This window comes from Anomaloglossus baeobatrachus, chromosome 3 (genome assembly GCF_048569485.1).
Source record: "Anomaloglossus baeobatrachus isolate aAnoBae1 chromosome 3, aAnoBae1.hap1, whole genome shotgun sequence".
NCBI lineage: Eukaryota > Metazoa > Chordata > Amphibia > Anura > Aromobatidae > Anomaloglossus > Anomaloglossus baeobatrachus.
Window position 1 is genome coordinate 437,608,519 of NC_134355.1, and position 22,772 is coordinate 437,631,290.

The 22,772-nt window shown below is 47.0% G+C and overlaps 1 protein-coding gene across 2 annotated transcripts in view; it reads left to right on the plus strand.

Annotated features, from left to right (window-relative positions):
* Positions 1 to 3,502: 3,502 nt before the first annotated feature.
* LOC142295398 (receptor-type tyrosine-protein phosphatase beta-like) overlaps positions 3,503 to 22,772 on the plus strand; it is a 142,215-nt gene continuing 122,945 nt past the window's right edge. For both annotated transcript variants that reach the window (XM_075338498.1, XM_075338499.1), the window contains exon 1: positions 3,503 to 3,742. In XM_075338498.1, the coding sequence (XP_075194613.1) occupies positions 3,589 to 3,742 (154 nt within the window). In that variant the 5' untranslated portion in view covers positions 3,503 to 3,588. The remainder of the gene's footprint in view (positions 3,743 to 22,772) is intronic.

A 22,772-nucleotide genomic window follows, 5' to 3' on the forward strand; every position in this document is an offset into this window, starting at 1 on the left:
TTCTCATTGTCTCCACCAAGAGGTGTTACAGTTTGTGAATGAGGGTCTACATTATGCTCAGAAATTGGTCATCAGGGCCTGAATCAGACTCACAAAGCTTCTGGGCATCACTGCAGACCATTTCCTGGTCTGTACTCAGTGTAGCTAGGGAGCAGACCTCTGATTCCCAGCCTATAGTGTGACTGAACAGCTCTGTAGACTCACCCATCTCTGTTACACCATACTCTGCAGGGTGGGTGGAGACTTGAGAGCTGGGAGAAAGCAAGTGCGATTGGGGTGACAACTCAGAGGACTGTTGTTTTTTGGATGTTGAAGTTGAGGTGGAGGTGAGGCCACTTGTTGGAGCACTTGAGATCCATTCAAGCATTTTCTTTTGTGCATCATCTACCTTTGTTACAGTAGTTCGGTTCCGTAAAAAAGGGAGCACATCAGATTGACCACAGAAAGTAGTAGACATCTTACTTTTGCTGGAAGATGGCCTTTCATCAGCAGATGTTAGTAGCTTTACCACCTCCCCCACGGACACAAACTATTTTTCCCTTTCCAACACGCCTGTTCCCCTTTTCACCAGCATCTGTCCTTTAGCCACTCATTTTGTTTGTGACCACATTGGACACTTAAAATGTCGTAACAAAAATGTAGAGGTGGTGTACAATGCAGAGGTGGTCTAGCTTTATTGACAGCTGAAGAACCAACACTGACTATCCCTTACAATGCAACTATGGCCCTAAAACTGGCAGCACTGTTTGCTATAAAACTTGCGTAGCAAAAATTGGCAGGTGTGTAGAATGCAGAGGTGGTGTACCTTGCTTGGAACCAGAGGAACACTAAGTTAGTATCCCAGACACTTTTAGTATGCCACTAAGTGTCAGCACTGTTTGCTATAAAAATTGTGTAGCAAAAATGGGCAGGTGTGTAGAACGCAGAGGTGGTGTAGGTAGCAGGACTGCAAAGGAAGTCTCAGTTTCTATCCCTGCCAATGAAAAAATGCAGCAAGGTATTGCCTGAGCTGATGTGGCCAGATGCTGTTATCTAAAGCCCTGCACAGCATTGGCACGGACCTGCCTAGCAAAAATGCCTATGAACGACTGTAATGTAGCCCCGAAAAGGGCTGAAATTACAAGTAGTCCCTAATCCCTAAAGCACTGTGTAGATTGCACTGTATGTCTATAGCGCACACAGCAGCAGCAGCGGGAGCGGGACCAGTGACTGTCACCCACCCGCAGCAGAGAGATAATGGCGGCGACGGGGAAAGTGGCCGGATCATATAGAGAAAAGACATGTGACATGCACAGCCTATGACACATTCCTTTGCTTGTCTGGCAAAAATCCACTTTGCTGTGTGTGTGTCTGTGACTTGCTGACAGCTTGGCCGCCCCACTGTACACGCGGTTAGAAAAAAAAAATGGCGATCGTCATTCTTTCAGCACTCAGCAGCAGCACTGATCTAAACACCATCCCCCCTGCACACTATACGCTAAATTTTCATAATATCAGGATTCACAGTGACTCACATTATTACAGTGAGAAGCCAGCTAGTAACTAGCTATGCTTTTTGTTGATCGAACCGTTCTCGAACGTAACTCGAACTACCGAACTTTTACCAAATCGTTCGAGTTCGTCGAACGACTCGAACACCCCCCAAAATCACTCGAACATGAAATTGGCGAACCTCGAACATCGCTCATCTCTAGTCAAAACGTCATAAGTGATCGAAAGCTACTTTTAAGGCACAGTACAATGCTCATAATGGAAGGAGCACCATATCATAGTGCAGATTTAACTGGCATGGTTTTCAGATGCCATGTCACATTAGGAAAGCCCCTGATGTGCCAGAACAGCAGAATCCCCTATAAATAAACCCATTTTAAAAACTACGCCCCTCAATGAAATTATCTAGCCATGTAGTAAGCATATTCAAACCCCATATGTTTTAAAAAATGTTATACTATAGGGCTCTGAGGAATAAATTATTACATTTTTACCACTGTAGAATTATTACACAATTTTTCATGAACATGACAATACTCCATATGTGACCATTTGTCCACACAGCGAAACTAAGGATGGAAGTAAAGCTATTTGACTTTTAAAGCTCAAAGTGTCATAGATAGTTTCTGGCACCATCCCTGGATGTTACTACAGGAGCTCAGCTATCAGCTGAGCCGAGCTCTGGCGGTGAGCATGTGGGAAGTGTTGATATTTCAGCACCTTCTGCATGATCATACTGCAATCAGTCAGTTAAGTTTGACTTACTGATTATAGCAATCAAAGAGTGGGTCCCTGTATCTCTGGTTGGGCTGGTCAGCTGTCAGAAACTGGTGTCGGCACGGCACTGTATCTGTATGTTTTCACACAGTGACAGTATAAATTCATGATGGATGGTGCATGTTATGTGCCACTTCTGGTGCTTTGCCCATTTTTTCCCGATTGCCGTGGTACAGTGGCAATCAGCATAATATTTTGGGGGGGTTGATGTTAGCTGTGTAATATCAGTTGGCATCAACCCCTGGTGTTGGTAATGGAAAGGCTGCTCTCAGACACCCTCATTAGTAACCCAGTAATTCCCCCCCCAAAAAACACACAGGAAAAAAATGATCATTTGATTACAGCCTCCTCCACACTATTTCCTCATTCACCAATTTATTGTGACAAATGTTCGGTCATAGTCTATGTTTCTCAAATGCAGCTGTCTTTAGAGCTGTCAGATCAATGCTGCGCTCAGCGAGACCCGTCGACGCTGATGAGTGTTGTAGTCACTACCTGCTGCCTTTGAATAGCTGTACTTTACTTTGCTATTCACTGTCACTGGAGCTGCATTCGGGAAATGTGGACTACAATGGAACTTCATGAGTCTTTTGGAAAAATGCTCTTATTTCCCGTTGACTTTTATTATACTTGCTATTTGAGTCGATCCCGTCCAAGCGTCCGCACTGCTCTATTCGAGTAGCGACACTCAAGTATTTTAGTGCTCGCTCATCACTAGTTAACAGTTTTAAATGTCATTCAAGTGACAATACAGGGAAATAAACAATTAAAATTATAGATGAGCAAACCTGAATGGTAAAGTTTGAGGTTCATACTGAACACCAGGTGTCCAGGTCTCGAAATCGAACATAGACAGGAAAGATACTGGTTGTATAACACAGGGTATGGTGCATGTTCAGCTCATACACCAGCATGCAATATGTGAAATACCCCAATGTCACATATCACAAAGTGAATACATAGCTAGAAAAGTCAGAATAGCTACAGCCAAACACGTTAAATCACTATCATTCTGCTGTAATTATAAGACTAGTAGGCATGTCTCCTCTATATAGTTGATCTCTACTTTAGAAACCATAGCATTAGTTTGTGAGTTTACTAAATGTTTTCTTATGTAGTTATGACCTATTATAAATACAATGATGGGATATATATTTTATCATACCTAAATATGTGTGTTGTGCTGAAGTGTAACGTCAGACTTTTACTTCTACAGAGCCCAATGTCATCACAGATCTGAGGACATTAAATATCAGCACCACTTCTATAACTTTAGGCTGGCAAATACCAGTTGGAAATGTCACGTTCTACCTGATAGAGATGGCAGGTGCTGTCACTGTGTATTTTCAGTCATCTATAAATCAGTCTATCATTGAAGATCTGACACCAGGAAATTTATACTCATTCCAAGTATTTGCGGTTGTTGGCGAATCTAATGTGACAGGAAACGGTTTAAACATATCCGCCTATACAAGTAAGTATTTCTCATCAGTTTGGTAATTTTTTTCTTTTAATTCACAATACCTTTATAAACTATTTCAAAAAGTAATGACGTCTAGTTAAGCTGTAACATGACAAATAACTCTGTCAAGACTTAACTAAAAATAATAGTATCAAAACATAAGAGAGAGCAGCTAAGTAGAGAAGCAACAAAATTAGGAGGCACCGTCTTTATTGGACTCGAGAAGCACGTTTAAACATATATCTTCTGAAGATCTGTGAATTTGTTGCCAAGAGAAATTGATTTCCAAATATAATTCTAGAACCTAAATGTTATAAACAGAACTATGAATAAGATATTATATGGCTCAAATCAAGAAGCCCAGACAATTGACATCAGGAGACTGTAGGAGAGCCTCTAGGCCAGGGGTCGGGAACCTATGGCTCGCGAGCCAGATATGGCTCTTTTGATGGCCGTATCTGGCTCGCAGACAGGGCTCCTACCTGTCTATGGGCAAATGCCGGGGCCCTGGAGAGCCGGGGGGGCCCACTCGGCCTCGTCAGTTCTCCTGTCCCTTGGCCGGGGCCCACTCGCCTTTATAGTTCTGCTGCCCCCGGCCGAGTTCCGGGGACCGCAGTCCTCGGCAGCAATCTGCGGCGCCGTCACTTTAAGGCGCGCAGACATCCTGTTTTGAATTTCATCTGTGGGCTGAGCTACCGCCTTCTCAGTCCCACAGATGAAGGAGGCGAGCTTCTGTCCGGCGCTGTGTGGGCCCCCTCTCCACCGTGACCTAATCGGGTAAATGCCCTCCCCGCCTCCCCATTATGGGCCCCGGTGAGCTGCTTCTAACCCCCCAGATGTATGCCCTGCCAATCCCCCCCCCGCCGATTCCGCAGGTGCTGGCCCCACCGATTCCGCGGGTGCTGTACCCGCCGAGCCGCGGGTGCAGGCCCCACAGAGCAGCAGAGTTGTGTGTATTTGTCTGTATGTAGCAGAGTTGTATATGTTTGTCTGTATGTAGCAGAGTTGTATGTGTTTGTCTGTATGTAGCAGAGTTGTATGTGTTTGTCTGTATGTAGCAGAGTTGTGTGTGTTTGTCTGTATGTAGCAGAGTTGTGTGTGTTTGTCTGTATGTAGCAGAGTTGTGTGTGTTTGTCTGTATGTAGCAGAGTTGTGTGTGTTTGTCTGTATGTAGCAGAGTTGTGTGTGTTTGTCTGTATGTAGCAGAGTTGTATGTGTTTGTCTGTATGTAGCAGAGTTGTATGTGTTTGTCTGTATGTAGCAGAGTTGTGTGTGTTTGTCTGTATGTAGCAGAGTTGTGTGTGTTTGTCTGTATGTAGCAGAGTTGTGTGTGTTTGTCTGTATGTAGCAGAGTTGTGTGTATTTGTCTGTATGTAGCAGAGTTGTATGTGTTTGTCTGTATGTAGCAGAGTTGTATGTGTTTGTCTGTATGTAGCAGAGTTGTATGTGTTTGTCTGTATGTAGCAGAGTTGTATGTGTTTGTCTGTATGTAGCAGAGTTGTATGTGTTTGTCTGTATGTAGCAGAGTTGTGTGTGTTTGTCTGTATGTAGCAGAGTTGTGTGTGTTTGTCTGTATGTAGCAGAGTTGTGTGTGTTTGTATGTAGCAGAGTTGTGTGTGTTTGTCTGTATGTAGCAGAGTTGTGTGTGTTTGTCTGTATGTAGCAGAGTTGTGTGTGTTTGTCTGTTTGTAGCAGAGTTGTGTGTGTTTGTCTGATTGTAGCAGAGTTGTGTGTGTCTGTTTGTAGCAGAGTTGTGTGTGTTTGTCTGTATGTAGCAGAGTTGTGTGTGTTTTTCTGTATGTAGCAGAGTTGTGTGTGTTTTTCTGTATGTAGCAGAGTTGTGTGTGTTTGTCTGTATGTAGCAGAGTTGTATGTGTTTGTCTGTATGTAGCAGAGTTGTGTGTGTTTGTCTGTATGTAGCAGAGTTGTGTGTGTTTGTCTGTATGTAGCAGAGTTGTGTGTGTTTGTATGTAGCAGAGTTGTGTGTGTTTGTCTGTATGTAGCAGAGTTGTGTGTGTCTGTTTGTAGCAGAGTTGTGTGTGTTTGTCTGTATGTAGCAGAGTTGTGTGTGTTTGTCTGTATGTAGCAGAGTTGTGTGTGTTTGTCTGTATGTAGCAGAGTTGTATGTGTTTGTCTGTAGGTAGCAGAGTTGTGTGTGTTTGTCTGTATGTAGCAGAGTTGTGTGTGTTTGTCTGTATGTAGCAGAGTTGTGTGTGTTTGTATGTAGCAGAGTTGTGTGTGTTTGTCTGTATGTAGCAGAGTTGTGTGTGTTTGTCTGTATGTAGCAGAGTTGTGTGTGTTTGTCTGTTTGTAGCAGAGTTGTGTGTGTTTGTCTGATTGTAGCAGATTTGTGTGTGTCTGTTTGTAGCAGAGTTGTGTGTGTTTGTCTGTATGTAGCAGAGTTGTATGTGTTTGTCTGTATGTAGCAGAGTTGTATGTGTTTGTCTGTATGTAGCAGAGTTGTATGTGTTTGTCTGTTTGTAGCAGAGTTGTGTGTGTTTGTCTGTATGTAGCAGAGTTGTGTGTGTTTGTCTGTATGTAGCAGAGTTGTGTGTGTTTGTCTGTATGTAGCAGAGTTGTGTGTGTTTGTATGTAGCAGAGTTGTGTGTGTTTGTCTCTATGTAGCAGAGTTGTGTGTGTGTGTTTGTCTGTATGTAGCAGAGTTGTGTGTGTTTGTCTGTATGTAGCAGAGTTGTGTGTGTTTGTCTGTTTGTAGCAGAGTTGTGTGTGTTTGTTTGTAGCAGAGTTGTGTGTGTTTGTCTGTTTGTAGCAGAGTTGTGTGTGTCTGTTTGTAGCAGAGTGTAGTACCATTGTTTCAGTCCAGTTGTGGCTTTATACAGCAGGGAGGAGCATTCCTTGCTGTACTAAGTGAACATTGGAGCGATTGATCTGTCAATGGCCCTTTAAAAACATATTGTACGGTTCTCGTGGAATTATATTTCAAAATATGTGGCGTTTACGGCTCTCTTAGCCAAAAAGGTTCCTGACCCCTGCTCTAGGCTGACACACACATTAGATGGCTGTCAGCAGAACACTCTGTGTACTCTATCTCCACGAGACAATATCATTGATGTTTCCCCAACAATCAATTGTCTGAGGCTTCCATAGACATAATGACTATCCTAACCTTGTCAGCTGTAATTACATATCCATTAGTTGGGGAAGAACTCTTTTGCCAAGCAATTTGTTGGCAAGAATGGAAGAGAATGTCACCGCAGTGGAGTAGAACTTTGTAAATAACTATAGGTTTATACAGTGTTTTTTCTGATCTGGCTCAGAATCTCCCAATAATAGCCCAGTTTAGGAAATTAATCAAGAGTTTGCCTAGAGGTTAGTTGACTTGCCAGAAGTGTCCCCTATATATTACTTAATGCAAAAAAATATATATGGACTAATGTAATTGATTGTAAGCTCGGCTAATAAGGTGTTGCGCCCAGGGAAGGGGTAACTCGATCCCGGGCGGTAACAAATGAGAATGTCACTCTGGCGGCCATTGCCCAGTCCCATGCCCTGAGGCTTCTTTTATAAAAAAGAGTATTTACAGGGGTGATAAGAGTTAATGTTCATGTGACACAAGCTGCGGGTTGCGGTTAAAGATGGAGAACTCCCGCTGCTTAATGTGGGTACTCCCAGGGCTGGTGGTGTTTGCAGCAATGGTGTTAGGCCCTCCACAGGTAGGGCTGTGTCTGGGAGATGTAACAGGGTAATAACGGAGACCACACCAGGTTGTCTTTAACAGCCTCTACTCACTAGGACCCAGGGGATGCTGGTTCAGGTCCCATGGAGTATCAGTGCCAATGTAGTGACCCAGGTTGCTCTGTCCCCAACACTCTGTGTTGGTTGGGTCCCCATAGTGTGGAGAGCTGGGGCCTGATCTGTCCCTTTTGGGGTACAGTCTCCTTCTCCGTACGGCGGCCAGTGCAACCCTGTGGGGAGGTAAGTGTCCGAACGCCAATCCTAGTTTACTGCTGATGCCCCTGGATTATTTGGTTTGGTGAAGTCCATGAAGGTGTCCTCACCGGGCAGGTATGTATGAAGCCATGTAAAACTGGCACCTGATCTATGGCCCTGTGCCCCGTGCGTGCTCTGGTCTCAGCGGTATCTCCTGTACCCGACCTGGTGACCTCTCTCCTGTGCCCCCGGGGTCACCGTTGCGCGTACCCAGCTGAGGCACATCCGCACACCTCTCTGTGTGCCTCTAGACTGACTCCTGATCCCTCCCACCAGTCTGGCTAATCCCAGAACTCGTTCCCTTCCATGGCGACCAACCCCTTACAAGGTTAACCCTTTATGCCCGGTGTGGAGTGGAGAACTAGTATTTTAGTTGTGCTTTGGTGGTATCGGCACTGGTACTCCAAGTCCCAAGGGGTAGGTCCTGCATTTCCAAAAGGATGCAGTTCACTGTAGTGCCCTAAGTGGCTCAGGGGCACTACAAATGCATGTAGTAACTTGAGTACAAGAGTCGTGATCTATTTTAAAAATTTAAAGATTAACTGGTTTTATAATGATATAGGAGATTGTTGTGAATTCCATCAGAGATGGTGCTGTCCCTGGGAGTGTTTCTGGTTTCCCTCTGGTGGCTATTTATGCCTTTTTCTGAACCTGTGTTTGAGAATATTATCTTTTGTTTCTTTCTGGTGAATAAGTGCTTTTCCTGCACCATTTATGGAGAGCAATTTATTCCCAGCAAGAAAGGGAGTTGTTACTCCCTGTCTGATCAGGATTTGTATTTTTGTATTGCATGTTATTTTTGTAGTTATGATCTTTTTTATTACATTTGCATTTTCCATTTGGATGTATTTGCACAAGAGTACCTGATGTAGCGGGAGGAAGATCGTGTGATCTTTAAGGGAATATTTTTTATTATCAGGTATTGGTGTTTTTACAGGGTTTTTGCTGGCTGCAACCAGTAATCTATTCTGTCCTTTTGTATCTAGCTAGCAGGGCCTCACTTTTCTTAACCCTATACTTTCCAACTGTGTGTTGTTTTTTCTAACATCACCGTTGTTATATGTTGGGGGCTTTTTACTTTCCTTTTGGGGCTCTTCTGAGGCAAGTCAGGATTCCTCATTTCATCTTTGAAGTTAGATAGTTATTTACTGGTGACTAGGCGTCTAGGTGGGTTAGGAATAGAGTTGAGCAATGTTCGAGGTTCGCCAATTTCATGTTCGAGTAATTTAGGGGGTGCTTGAGATTGAACTCGAGCTCTTTGCTAAAAGCTCGATAGCTCGAGTCACGTTCGAGAACGGTTCGATCAGCAAAAAGTCTAGCTATTTACTAGCTGGCTTTTCACTGTAATAGTGTGGGTCACTGTGATTCATGCTATTACCAAATTTCAGCATATAGTGTGTGGGGGGACGCGGTTTAGATCTGTGCTGCAGCTAAGTGCTAAGATAATGGCGATCGCCATTTTTTTTTTCTTTTTTCCTAAGCACGCGTGCAGTGGGGCGGGCCAGAATGTCAGCCAATCACAGACACACACACCGCTAAGTGTACTTTTTGCCAGACAAAGCAAGGGCATGTATCACAGGCTGTGAATGTCACATGTCCTTGCCTTATAAATACGGCCATTTTCCCTCACCCCACCATTATCTGCCTTCTGCGTGTATGTGACATTCACCGCTCATGCTGCTGCTGCTGCCGCTAATGCTGTGTGCGCTATAGACACAGCGCTGTAAAGATTAGGGACTGTTGTTTATTTCAGCCCTTTTCAGGGATGATTTCCAGGCGCTCAGAGCCATAGCTGCTAGGCAGGTCCGTGCAAACGCTGTATTCAGATTTAGATAACAGCGTCTGTGTACCTCAGCTCTGGGAATTCCTTGCTGCATTTCATAATTAGGAGGCATAGAAAGTGAGGCTTCCTTTCCTGTCCTGGTACCCACAGAACCCAGCCACTGTACCCACCTGCCCAGTTTTGCTACGCTATTTTTAAAGCAAATAGTGCTGAAACTTAGGGGCATCCAAAAGGTGTCTGCTATACTAAATTAGTGCCCCACTGGTGCCAAGCAAGTTCCACCACCTCTGCCTTCTACCCTCCTGCTCATTTTTGCTATGCTATTTTTATAGCAAACTGTGTTGAAACTTAGTGGCATCCAAAAAGTGTCTGCTATACTAAATTAGTGCCCCACTGGTGCCAAGCAAGTTCCACCACCTCTGCCTTCTACCCTCCTGCAAATGTTTGTCAAGCTATTTTTATAGCAAACAGTGCTGAAACTTAGTGGCATCCAAAAAGTGTCTGCTATACTAAATTAGTGTCCCACTGGTGATAAGCAAGTTCCACCACCTCTGCCTTCTACCCTCCTGCACATTTTTGCCAAGCTATTTTTATAGCAAACAGTGCTGAAACTTAGTGGCATCCAAAAAGTGTCTGCTATACTAAATTAGTGTCCCACTGGTGCCAAGCAAGTTCCACCACCTCTGCCTTCTACCTTCCTGCACATTTTTTCTACCACATTTTAAGTGGCCAATCTTGTCGCTAACAAAATGAGTGGCAAAAGGACAGATGCTGGTGGAAAGGGGAACAGGCGTATTGGAAAAGGAAAAAAGTTTGTGTCTGTGGGGAAGGTGTGAAAGATACATTAACATCTGCTGAAGATAGGCCATCTTCCAGGAAACGTAAGATGTCTACTACTTTCTGTGGCCAATCCGATGTGCTCCCTTTTTTACGGAACCAAACAACTGGAACAAAGGTAGGTGATGCACAAAAAACACATGCTTGAATGGATCTCAAGTGCTACAACAAGTGGCCTCTCCTCCACCTCAACTTCAAAATCCAAAAAAAATTCCTCTGAGTTGTCATCCCAATCGCACTTGCTTTCTCCCAGCTCTCAAGTCTCCACCCGCCCTGCAGAGTATGGTGTAACAGAGATGGCTGAGTCTGCAGAGTTGTTCAGTCACTCTATAGGCTGGGAATCAGAGGTCTGCTCCCAAGCTACACTGAGTACAAACCAGGAAATGGTCTGCAGTGATGCCCAGATTCAGGCCCTGATGACCAAGTTTCTGAACATAATGTAGACCCTCATTCACAAACTGTAACACCTGTTGGTGGAGACAATGACGAACATACAGATGACGATGAGACGCAGATACCAGATTGGGATGACAACTTAACTATTCAGTCAGGGCAGGAAGAGGTTAGGTCTGAGGGCGAGGGGAGTGCAAACACAACGCTTGATGATGAAGTTCTAGATCCCACCTACTGTCAACCCTCAGTTGGGCACTCGAGGAGGTCACCAGAGGTGGTGGGGGAGGATACAACTGATGATGACGTAACCTTGTGCCTTCCTGGACAGAGTTGGAGTACTAGAAGCACGTCAACAAGTGCATCCTCAGCCAGCACTCTGCCTCTGAGCACAAGTCGTGGTGGCTCTGCAGGTCGCATGTCCTCTAAGCCTTGCCTAGCCTGGTCCTTTTTTGACATTTCAAAAGAATCTCCCAAATCATGTGATCTGTAAAATTTGTCAGCAATCTATTAGTAGAGGCCAAAACCTCACCAGTTTGACAACTTCTTCCATGAATCGTCACATGAATAACAAGCATAAGTCCAAGTGGGAAGCTCACCATACTGCAATGCGGCCTAGTGGAGCAGGCCATCCACCGCCTGCCCCTTTCAGTGCATCTGTGCGCTATTCATCTTCTATGACTGTGGGGACAGCTATCAGACCTGTTCTTATACGCAGACCTTCCACCATCTTTAACCACAACAGGCAGTTTGCTTGGTAGGTCGTCAGTTGGTTTGGAAGGGGAACTCAAGTGCTGGTGTACAGCTCTCTCAGACATTGAGAGCACCAACTTTGGATGAAGGCAATATTATGTCTCCGCCTGCACTTTCCTGACAGACCTGCAGTTTTGCAGGGACACCCTACTCACCACCGTCTCCACACAGCAGCCAGATCTCGGTCTCTCAGATGTAGACAAATAAAAGGCTTTTTCCTCCGAGCCATGACAAAGCTAAGATGTTGACTTTATCCCTCTGTAAGCTCTTGGCTACCAAAATGCTGCCTTTCCGCCAGGTGGACACAGAGGATTTTCAAGACCTTATGTCCGTCGCAGTGCCCCATTACCAGATGCCCAGTCGCCACTACTTCTACAAGAAAGGTGTGCCTGCGCTACACCAGCATGTCGCACACATCACCGCTTCCTTGAGAAACTCTGTGTGTCACCAGGTGCATTTAACCACCGATACTTGGACCAATAAGCATGGACAGGGGCGTTACATGTCGCTGACTAGGCATTGGGCAACTAAGGTGATAGATGGAGAAGGGTCTGCTCAACAAGTCTTGCCGTCCCCACGACTTGTGCGTCAATCCTCTGTATGTCGAAGTTCCTCCACTGCTTCTGCCTCCTCAACCTCGTCCTCCATCTCCGCCCCAAGCCTGCCTTGTAAAGCCACCCGCGTTGCAACTACGCACAAGGAATCCTGCACACCTCCTTACTATGCTGGCAGCAGAGCTCAACGGCATCAGGCGGTCTTTAGCTTGAAATGTCTTGGAAATAAGAGTCACACAGCGGATGAGTTGTGGTCAGCTCTGTGGTCCGAGTTTTGTAAATGGTTGTCTCCACTCAACCTGCAGCTAAGGAAGACCGTGTGCGACAACGCGGCAAACCTGAGTGCGGCCCTTCGCCGCGGCAAGGTGACACACGTGCCTGGTATGGCTCACGTGTTGAACCTTGTTGTCCAACAATTTTTAACCCACTATCCCAGCCTACATGGGCATCTGCACAGGGCACGGTCACTCTCTGCTCACTTCCACCGTTCAACCGCCCCAGCTAACCGACTTGCATCGCTCCAAAAGTCATTCGGTCTGCCGGTTCATCGCCTGAAATGCGATGTGCCGACACGCTGGAATTCGACTCTCCACATGTTACTGTGACTGTGGCAGCACCGCCGAGCCCTGGTGCCATACGTTATGACGTATAGCCTGGGCCAACGAGATGCAGAGGTATGGCAGATCACCCTCATGGAGTGGTCTCAGATCAATGCACCCTTCTGCACAGTGTTGACATGGCGACGAATATGTTTAGCGCTGGCAATGCTATTATCAGCATGACAATTCCAGTCATTTACATGCTGGAGCACACGCTAAACACTATTCGGAGTCAGGGAGTGGGACAAGAGGAAGGGGAGGAAGTACAGGACGACATATATGCGCAAGGGATAACAACATCTACAAGGTCCAGACGTTCATCATCACCAAGGCGGCAGGCATGGGACGGTGGGGGAGAGGGACTAACAATGACGCATGGTAGCAGCCAAAATGTTGAGGAAGGTGCAGGAGACCAGGAAGAAATGGAGGATTAACTCTCAATGGACATGGAAGACTCGCCAGATGAGGGAGACCTTGGTCAAATTTTGGTTGAACGAGGTTGGGGGGAGATGTCAGAGGAAGAAAGCATGGTTAGCACCTCTATTCCACAAACACAGCAAGGACTTGGTCCTCCTCGATGTGCAAGACACATGAGCGCCTTCTTGCTGCACTACCTACAACATGACCCTCGGTGTTACGGGGGGCTGTCTGATAATAACCTAAAGGAGTATCAGACAGTCAGGGTCCACCGTGCAAAGATTCTGCTGCAGACTATGGCAGAGTGCAATACCTCTGTTAACTCACAGAAGGATATAATAAGTATGTAAAGCAATTCCTCCCTTACTTGGAGGGTGTGTGGAATGATCTCTGTTAATAATCACAGAGACAAAGGCAATGTGTGCGAAATGGCACCTACCTAGGTCCACTCTTCTAGTGGTGCAAAAGAGATGAACAGCAGTGTAAGCCGCACAAAGCTCCTACCTGCTTTCGCTCCACTAGTGTGCGAGGACACGAACCACTAGATATGGCACCTGCCTAGGTCCGCTCTTCTAGTGGTGCAAAAGAGACGAACAGCAGCGTAAGCCGCACAAAGCTCCTACCTCTGTTCACTCCCCTAGTGTGCGAGGATACGAACAACTGCCAGACGCAGTATAAGGAACATTACCCTAGCGGCAACGTCCACCTACGAGTCGAATCACAAGGCCCAGCCAGACCATGTGCCTCAGGCACCTGCCTATGTCCGCTCCCCTAAGAGGTAAGGATATGGACAGCAGCCGAAGCTGTAAGGTATAAGAACGCTACCCTGCCGGTAGCGCTCACCTAGCATAGACAGAGGAATGCCTAGAGGAACGCGCACAGAGAGTCTACTCTTATGCATGAACCAAGAGGACTGAGCGCCATGCGGCGTGTGTCAGGGTCTTATATAGACTCTGTGCCTCATCCAAGATGGAGGACACCAGAACCAATCCGCTGCCAGAACGACAGGAGTGACGTCATGCTGGCCTATCACCGAGCAAGGCGTCACAAGCACATGACCAGCGACCAATCGGCATAGAAGGTGTCAGAGACATGTGACCTTGTGTCAGCGATGATGTCACCCGCACATGTGCAATGGCTCTAATATAGGACTTAGTCTCCGGCGCTCGCACATGTGCAGTAGCAAGAAATCTGGACTTAGTCTCCAGCGCTCGCACATGTGCAGTAGCAAGAAATCTGGACTTAGTCTCCAGCGCTCGCACATGTGCAGTAGCAAGAAATCTGGACATAGTCTCCAGTGCTCGCAGCAACCGTAACAGTACCTCCCCCTCAAGGGCCCCCCTCCCGGCGACGCAGGTAATCGGCAACTAAGTCGGGAGCATGGACAGCCTCCTCAGGCTCCCAAGAGCGATGTTCCGGGCCGTAACCCTCCCAATCTATCAAGAAGAACCTGCGCCCTCTAACCATCTTAGAACCAACTATGGACTATGGCTCGTACCTCATAGCTAGAGCGAAAGGAATCAGAGGCAGGAGAGTGCTCTTCACGAGCGTGAGGTAAAATAGCCGGCTTTAGCAGTGAGACATGGAATTTGTCATGAATCCTAAGATGGACGGGTAACTTCAATTGGTAGACTACAGGATTTACCTGTCGAAGAACCTCATAAGGACCCAGGAAGCGAGGAGCAAATTTGACAGAGCTCACTCTAAGTCTCACGTGTTTTGCAAAGAGCCACACAAAGTCCCCTGGAGAAAAGACAGGAGCCGGGCGACAAAACCGATCGGACACCGTCTTCATACGGTCCTTAGCTGCTTGGATCGACTCTTGAGTCCGATCCCAAACCTCTCCTGCATTAGTTGCCCAGTCGGCCACAAGAGGAGGAGGTGCCGCAGCGGGAAACGGTACCGGTACCCTAGGGTGTTGCCCATTATTGAGTACGAACGGTGTCTGCCCAGTGGCCTCAGCCAGCGAATTGTTAAGGGCAAATTCTGCCCAGGGTAGGAGGGAGGACCAGTTATCGTGGTTCTCAGCAACAAAGTGTCGAAGGTATATAATCATAGATTGATTGGTACGCTCAACCAAACCATTGGTCTCCGGATGGTATGCCGAAGAGAGATTCAACTCAATTTGCAGAAGGCTACAAAGATCTCGCCAGAAACGGGAAGCAAATTGCGGGCCTCTATCACAAATGATACGATCTGGCATCCCGTGAAGCCTAAAGACATGCTTGAGGAATAGTTTGGCTAGTACCCTGGAAGATGGGATTCTCGATAACGATACGAGATGAACCATCCGGGAGAAATGGTCCGTAATGACCCACACAAATCTATGTCCCTGTGAACATGGAAAATCACCCACAAAGTCCATGCCTACCACCTCCCATGGTCTATCTGGCACTGGTAAAGGATGCAAGAGCCCATCCGGTCTCTGCCGTAATGGACGGTTGCGAGCACACGAGTAGCAGGAACCGACATATCTCTTGACGTGGCTGTCTAAGTGTGGCCACCAATACCACCTCTCCAGTAACTCTCGTGTCCGCCTAATACCAAAATGCCCACCCACCTTTGAGGTGTGGGCCCATGACAGTATATCATTCTGTCAATCAGGCGGAACAAAGGTCTTGCCCGGTGGGATTTGGTCTAACGTCACAGGGGAGAGCGTATGAAAAACCCTGGAGGGAAGGATAAGATGAGGTTCGTCAATCTCTTCCTGGGTAGAAAGCATAGAGCGAGACAGGGCGTCTGCCTTGTTATTCTTACTCCCAGACAGATAGTTGATGGAGAAGTGAAAGCGGGAGAAAAACAAGGACCAGCGGGCTTGGCGAGGATTCAGACGCTGAGCAGTTTGTAAGTACGTCAGATTCTAATGGTCTGTATAGACCTGGAAAGGATGTTTCGCTCCTTCCAGCAAGTGACGCCACTCCTCCAAGGCTAATCTCAAGGCGAGCAGTTCCCTATCCCCAATGGTATAGTTTCTCTCTGCCTGTGAAAAGGTTTTAGCAAAGAAGAAACACGGCCTTTTTCTACCTGCACCGTTCTTTTGATACAAGACCGCACCAGCACCCACTGAAGAGGCATCAACCTCTAAGAGGAAGGGCTTACTCTCATCGGGTCTTTGAAGAACGGGAGCAGTTGAAAAGTGTCTTTTTACTGCCTCAAAAGCCAGAGATGTCTCAGTAGACCAGGCTTTGGGATTAGCACTTTTCTTAGTCAAGGCCACCAAAGGGGCCACCAAAGTAGAAAAATGGGGTATGAACTGCCTGTAATAATTTATGAATCCTAAGAAGCGTTGCACCGCCTTCAAGGAATGAGGTTCGGACCATTGCAGGACAGCAGAGAGCTTCGCAGGATCCATAGCCAGGCCCTCTTGTGAGATAATGTAACCCAAAAAAGGCAATGAGGACTGCTCAAATACACATTTCTCGAGTTTAGCAAACAATGAGTGCTCCCTTAAACGGGAAAGGGCACGAACGACATCCTGACGATGAGTCTCCAGATCAGGAAGAAAAAAACTGAGGATAACAGTAAATCCCTGAACACATCGTTTACGAAGTCCTGAAATACTGCGGGTGCATTACATAACCCAAAAGGCATGACGAGGTATTCATAGTGACCGTCTCGGGTGTTAAAAGCGGTCTTCCATTCGTCACCCTTTCGAATTCGTACCAAGTTATACGCACCCCGCAGATCCAACGTCGTAAAAACTTGAGCTCCTCTCAGTCTGTCAAAGAGCTCCGAAATTAAAGGTAATGGGTATTTGTTCTTTATTTTGATTGCGTTGAGACCCCTGTAATCTATGCAGGGACGCAAATCACCCTCTTTCTTCCGAACAAAGAAAAACCCAGCTCCCGCGGGAGAGACAGACTTACGAATGAACCCCTTCTCTAAACTCTCTCTTATATAGGTCGACATGGCCTCCGACTCAGGTATCGACAGGGGGTAAACCCTGCCTTTAGGTGGAATCGAACCTGGGATAAGGTCTATGGCACAGTCATACGGCCTATGAGGTGGAAGAACCTCAGCACCCTGTTTGGAGAACACGTCAGCGAAATCCAGATAGGGTTTAGGTATGGGAGAGAGATCAGTAGATGCAACCGCAATGACCTTAGGTGGTAAGGGAAGACATCGGGACTGACATTTCGAACCCCAACTAATAATGCTGTCAGACTCCCAGTCAATGTGAGGAGCATGAGTCCGAAGCCATGGGAGACCCAGAAGTACGTCGTCTATACCCTCAGGCAAAACAAGAAAATAAATATCCTCTATGTGACCATGAGACAGGGAAAGGCGCAAGGGAACTGTCCTCAATGTAATGGAGTCAGACAACATAGTTCCATTAACAACACGGACAGGAATAGGCGCCTCTAACATGATAGAGGGAATATTGTGTCCCTTTACAAATCCTGAGGACACAAAAGTCCCGTCAGCTCCGGAATCCACAAAAGCCATAATAGGCCATGTATTCTCAGATAACGAGAGCTGACCTGGGATACAACACTTAGAGGGTGCAGAAGACGTCTCTAGTAACCCCCCTCTAATGGTTACTAGGCCAGGGAGTTTCCCTGACGACTAGGACACTTGTTGGCATAGTGCCCAGTCTGACGACATACGTAACATATAGGAGGACCAGACTTGCGTAGTCTGGAGGACGTATGACCTAACTGCATAGGAGTGGGAGATGTTTCAGATGCTGAGGAAGATGGTAGTGGACCCTCAACAACTGGAATAGCCCGATGCTTAGGGTGTGAGGAAGAGACCTCGAGTCTACGTTCCTTATGGCGTACATCGATCCTCGTTGCTACTGTGATCAAGTCCTGTGGTCAAGAGAAGCAGGGACCTCACGAGTAGCAAGAGCATCCTTGACATAGCCTGCCAACCCTCTCCAGAAGATAGGAATCAACACCTTCTCTGGCCAATCTAGTTCTGCCACCAGAGTTCTAAAAGCAATGGCATAAGAACTAGTGGATAACGAACCCTGAGATAGATCTAACAGTCTCAGGGCCGCATCATGGGTAACCTGCGGACCCATGAATACCGCCTTAAGAGCATCAAGAAAGTCTTGATGTCTCAGAGTAACCACATCAGAGCGCTCCCATAGGGGAGTCGCCCATTCTAAGGCTTTGTCCTGAAGTAAGGAGATGATAAAGCCTACTCTGGACCTCTCCGTAGAGAAGCGAGAAGAGTTGACCTCTAGGTGTATCTGACACTGACTAATGAAACCACGACATGATCTGGCATCGCCAGAATATCTGTTTGGCAGAGCAAGTCGAGGATCATGTGCAGCTGTCACCATGGTCTGAGGTTTATCCTCTATACTCTTGAGCCGTGACTCAAGTACTTGTATGTAACGGTGTAACTGCTGATATTCTGCCATAACTGCCAGACCCTTGGCTCAGTCCTAATGTTACGGGGGGCTGTCTGATAATAACCTAAAGGAGTATCAGACAGTCAGGGTCCACCGTGCAAAGACTCTGCTGCAGACTATGGCAGAGTGCAATACCTCTGTTAACTTACAGAAGGATATAATAAGTAAGTAAAGCAATTCCTCCCTTACTTGGAGGGTGTGTGGAATGATCTCTGTTAATAATCACAGAGACAAAGGCAATGTGTGCGAAATGGCACCTACCTAGGTCCACTCTTCTAGTGGTGCAAAAGAGACGAACAGCAGCGTAAGCCGCACAAAGCTCCTACCTGCGTTCACTCCACTAGTGTGCGAGGACACGAACCACTAGATATGGCACCTGCCTAGGTCCGCTCTTCTAGTGGTGCAAAAGAGACGAACAGCAGCGTAAGCCGCACAAAGCTCCTACCTCTGTTCGCTCCTTTAGTGTGCGAGGATACGAACAACTGCCAGACGCAGTATAAGGAACATTACCCTAGCGGCAACGTCCACCTACGAGTCGAATCACAAGGCCCAGCCAGACCATGTGCCTCAGGCACCTGCCTATGTCCGCTCCCCTAAGAGGTAAGGATACGGACAGCAGCCGAAGCTGTAAAGTATAAGAACGCTACCCTGCCGGTAGCGCTCACCTAGCATAGACAGAGGAATGCCTAGAGGAACACGCACAGAGCGTCTACTCTTATGCATGAACCAAGAGGACTGAGCGCCATGCGGCGTGTGTCAGGGTCTTATATAGACTCTGTGCCTCATCCAAGATGGAGGACACCAGAGCCAATCCGCTTCCAGAAAGACAGGAGTGACGTCATGCTGGCCTATCACCGAGCAAGGCGTCACAAGCACATGACCAGCGACCAATCGGCATAGAAGGTGTCAGAGACATGTGACCTCGTGTCAGCGATGATGTCACCCGCACATGTGCAATGGCTCCAAGACAGGACTTAGTCTCCAGCGCACATGTTCAGTAGCAAGAAATCTGGACATAGTCTCCAGTGCTCGCAGCAACCGTAACACTCGGATTGTCAAAATTAGAAGTAATGATGACTACTGGGTTGCTACACTATTAGATCCCCGGTACAAGTCCAAATTTTGTGAAATAATTCCAGCCATAGAAAGGGACGCACGTATGCAGGAGTATCAGCAGAAGCTGTTACTCAATCTTAGCTCGGCTTTTCCACCAAACACCAGTGGTGCACACAGTGAATCTCCCAGTTGTAACTTGACAAACATGGGACTGTCTCGTCATCAACAGTCTAACCGTACCAGCAGCACCGTATCTGGTGCTGGTAACAGCAATTTTATTGAATCGTTTCATAATTTTTTTAGACCATCCTTTGCAAGGCCACCAGAGACAACAAGTCTGACACATAGTCAATGGCTGGAGAGGATGATACAGGAGTATCTCCAAATGAACATCGATGCCATGACTTTGCAACTGGAGCCTTTCTCATTTTGGGCCTCAAATCTTGAAAAATGGCCTGAGCTCGCCTCTTACGCCTTGGAGATCTTGTCGTGTCCCGCAGCCAGCGTGGTCTCTGAACATGTCTTCAGTGCTGCTGGGTGTGTGCTGACAGATAAGCGCACGCGTCTCTCCAGTGACAATGTGGATAGACTAACATTCATCAAGATGAACAAGTCATAGATCCGCAAGGACTTTACTACCCCGTGTCATCCTGGGGAGAGTAATGGCTTGTGGATTTGGAATGTGCTTGATGCTAATATACATGTCAAGTTTGCAACTGGGGCACAAGTGATGCCACTGAAGGGGTGTCTGTGTGGCCCAATTTTTGGAAAAAAGGGAGACTCTGCTTGGAGTCCGCTTGCTGTGTTTTTAAAAATGAGCCAAGATGAACAAGTCTTGGTTCAGCAAAAACTTTGCTACCTACCCTGGTGTCATCCTGGGGACAGTTAATGCTGGCGTATTTTGGAATGTGCTTGATGCAAATCAAAACATCCTGTTTGCAACTGGGGAACAAGTGATGCCACTGAAGGGGTGTCTGTGGGGCCCAATTTTTGGAAAAAAGGGAAACTCTGCTTTGAGTCCCCTTGCTGTGTTTTACATGATTTTAGAAGGGTATGCCATGCCTCTATCTGTGTCTCCTCTTTTTCCTCATCCAGCTGTTTAGTTTTTGCATGAGTATTTGTCCTTGTCACTTTCCCACGTGTTTGTGTTGTCTTGGGAATTGTTTGTCACCTTTTGGACACCTTTGAGGGTGTTTTCTAGGTGTTTTTATGTATTTGTGATTGCCTCCCATTGTTTTCAATGGAGTTCGAGGGGTTCGTCGAACGGCTTGCCGAACCGAACTGGAACGCGGCCTCCGTTCTACTAACAGAGTCGAACTCGAGCCTCTAGAGGTTCGCTCATCTCTAGTTAGGATCCCTCTAATGCTACTTCTAGTTGTGTTGTTATAGTCAGGGGATTGCAGCCAGCTAAGTTTCCAACTAGTGATGAGCCATCCCCGTAGTGTTCGAGTTCGGTTCGTCGAACAGCAGGTATGTTCGTCGAACGTTCGACGAACACCTTCGAACCCCATTGAAAACAATGGCAGGCAAACATATACAAACACATTATACATATACACATACAGTTAATAAACATTGCCATTATACTTAAAGGTCCCCGCAACACGTCCTGCAGACTCTGTCTCCCGCTGCTTCTCCTTCCGATCATCGCTGTGCCCTCCCGGTAACCAGTACTGATGATAGGACCTTCCGTAACGTCATAGCATGTGACCAGTCAAGTGTGTATTATCTCTTTGGCTACAGATCTGGTCACATGGCTATGACGTCATGGTAGGTCCTGTCAGTGCATCTCTCCGGTACGCGGTGCTTGTTTGAGCAACTCCGTTTACCAGCGAGATGCTCTGGCACATGGTCGGCTCCCCATCCCTGCATGTCGGCACTCTTTGCAGAGTCAGCCCACATGCAGGGACTGGATGCCACAGCCAGTGACTAGTGGCGCTGGGAATCAGGTGATTGGAGATCACCGTTGCTATAGTAACCCACCTGTCAGGTTACTATTGCAACGGTGGCAGCGATGACGTCACCGCTTACCAACCTGCAGCCTCTGCTCACTCATTGAGTGATCAGGCTGCACGGGAGCAGCAGCGTTCTTCCTCCCATACAGCGCTGTCTGATGTAGCAGAGCTGCATGGGTTGAAGGAGAAAGAAGACAGAAGACAAGGATCGTAAAGGGGTGAGAGGGCGTAATAAACATGGAGTCTCTAAAGCCCACTTTACACGTTGCAATTAGTTGTACAATCGCATTTGCGATGTGACACGCCCAGGTTGCATACGGGATCTATGAGATTTCACGTTGGTCGTTCATTTGCTGTCACACGAGCGTTAGTAGTCTATGTTAAATTGGTCAATTTTGTGTGCGATCCTTTAGATCATGTGTTCTGTGACGTATGCATTGAGCACCTTTTTTTTTTTTTATTTATTGACTTGCCAAGCGTGTGTAATGTGTAGGGATGCGTTTTTACTATGTCATCTGCCATTCAGCTCTGCTACATGGCCGCTAACAGCAGACACAGACAGCCATGTAGCAGAGCTGAATGGCAAATGACAGCAGACACAGACAGAGCCGCACTGTCAGAATGAACTCGGGTGAACTTCACCCGACTTCATTGTGATGCTGCGGCTCTGTCTGTGTCGCGTCCTGATTAGCGGTCACCAGTGAAGACTCACCGGTGACCGCTAATCTCCTGAGTAACCGAAGTTAGCAGCCCTCTCTCATACTCACCAATCCCCGATCCCCGGCGCTGCACGGCATTCACACTGCTCCGGCGGCTTTTACTGTTTTGAAAAAGCCGGCCGCCCATTAAACAATTTCGTATTCCCTGCTTTCCCCGCCCACCAGCGCCTATGATTGGTTACAGTGAGACACGCCCCCACTCTGAGTGACAGGTGTCACACTGCACCCAATCACAGCAGCCGGTGGGCGTGTCTATACTGTGTAGTGAAATAAATAATTAAATAATTAAAAAAAACGGCGTGCGGTTCCCCCCATTTTTAAAACCAGCCAGATAAAGCCATACGGCTGAAGGCTGGTATTCTCAGGATGGGGAGCTCCACGTTATGGGGAGCCCCCCACCCTAACAATATCAGCCAACAGCCGCCCAGAATTGCCGCATACATTAGATGCGACAGTTCTGGGGCTGTACCCGGCTCTTCCCGATTTACCCTGGTGCGTTGGCAAATCGGGGTAATAAGGAGTTATTGGCAGCCCATAGCTGCCAATAAGTCCTAGATTAATCATGTCAGGCGTCTATGAGACACCCTCCATGATTAATCTGTAAGTTACAGTAAATAAACACACGCCCGAAAAATCCTTTATTAGAAATGAAAACACAAACATATA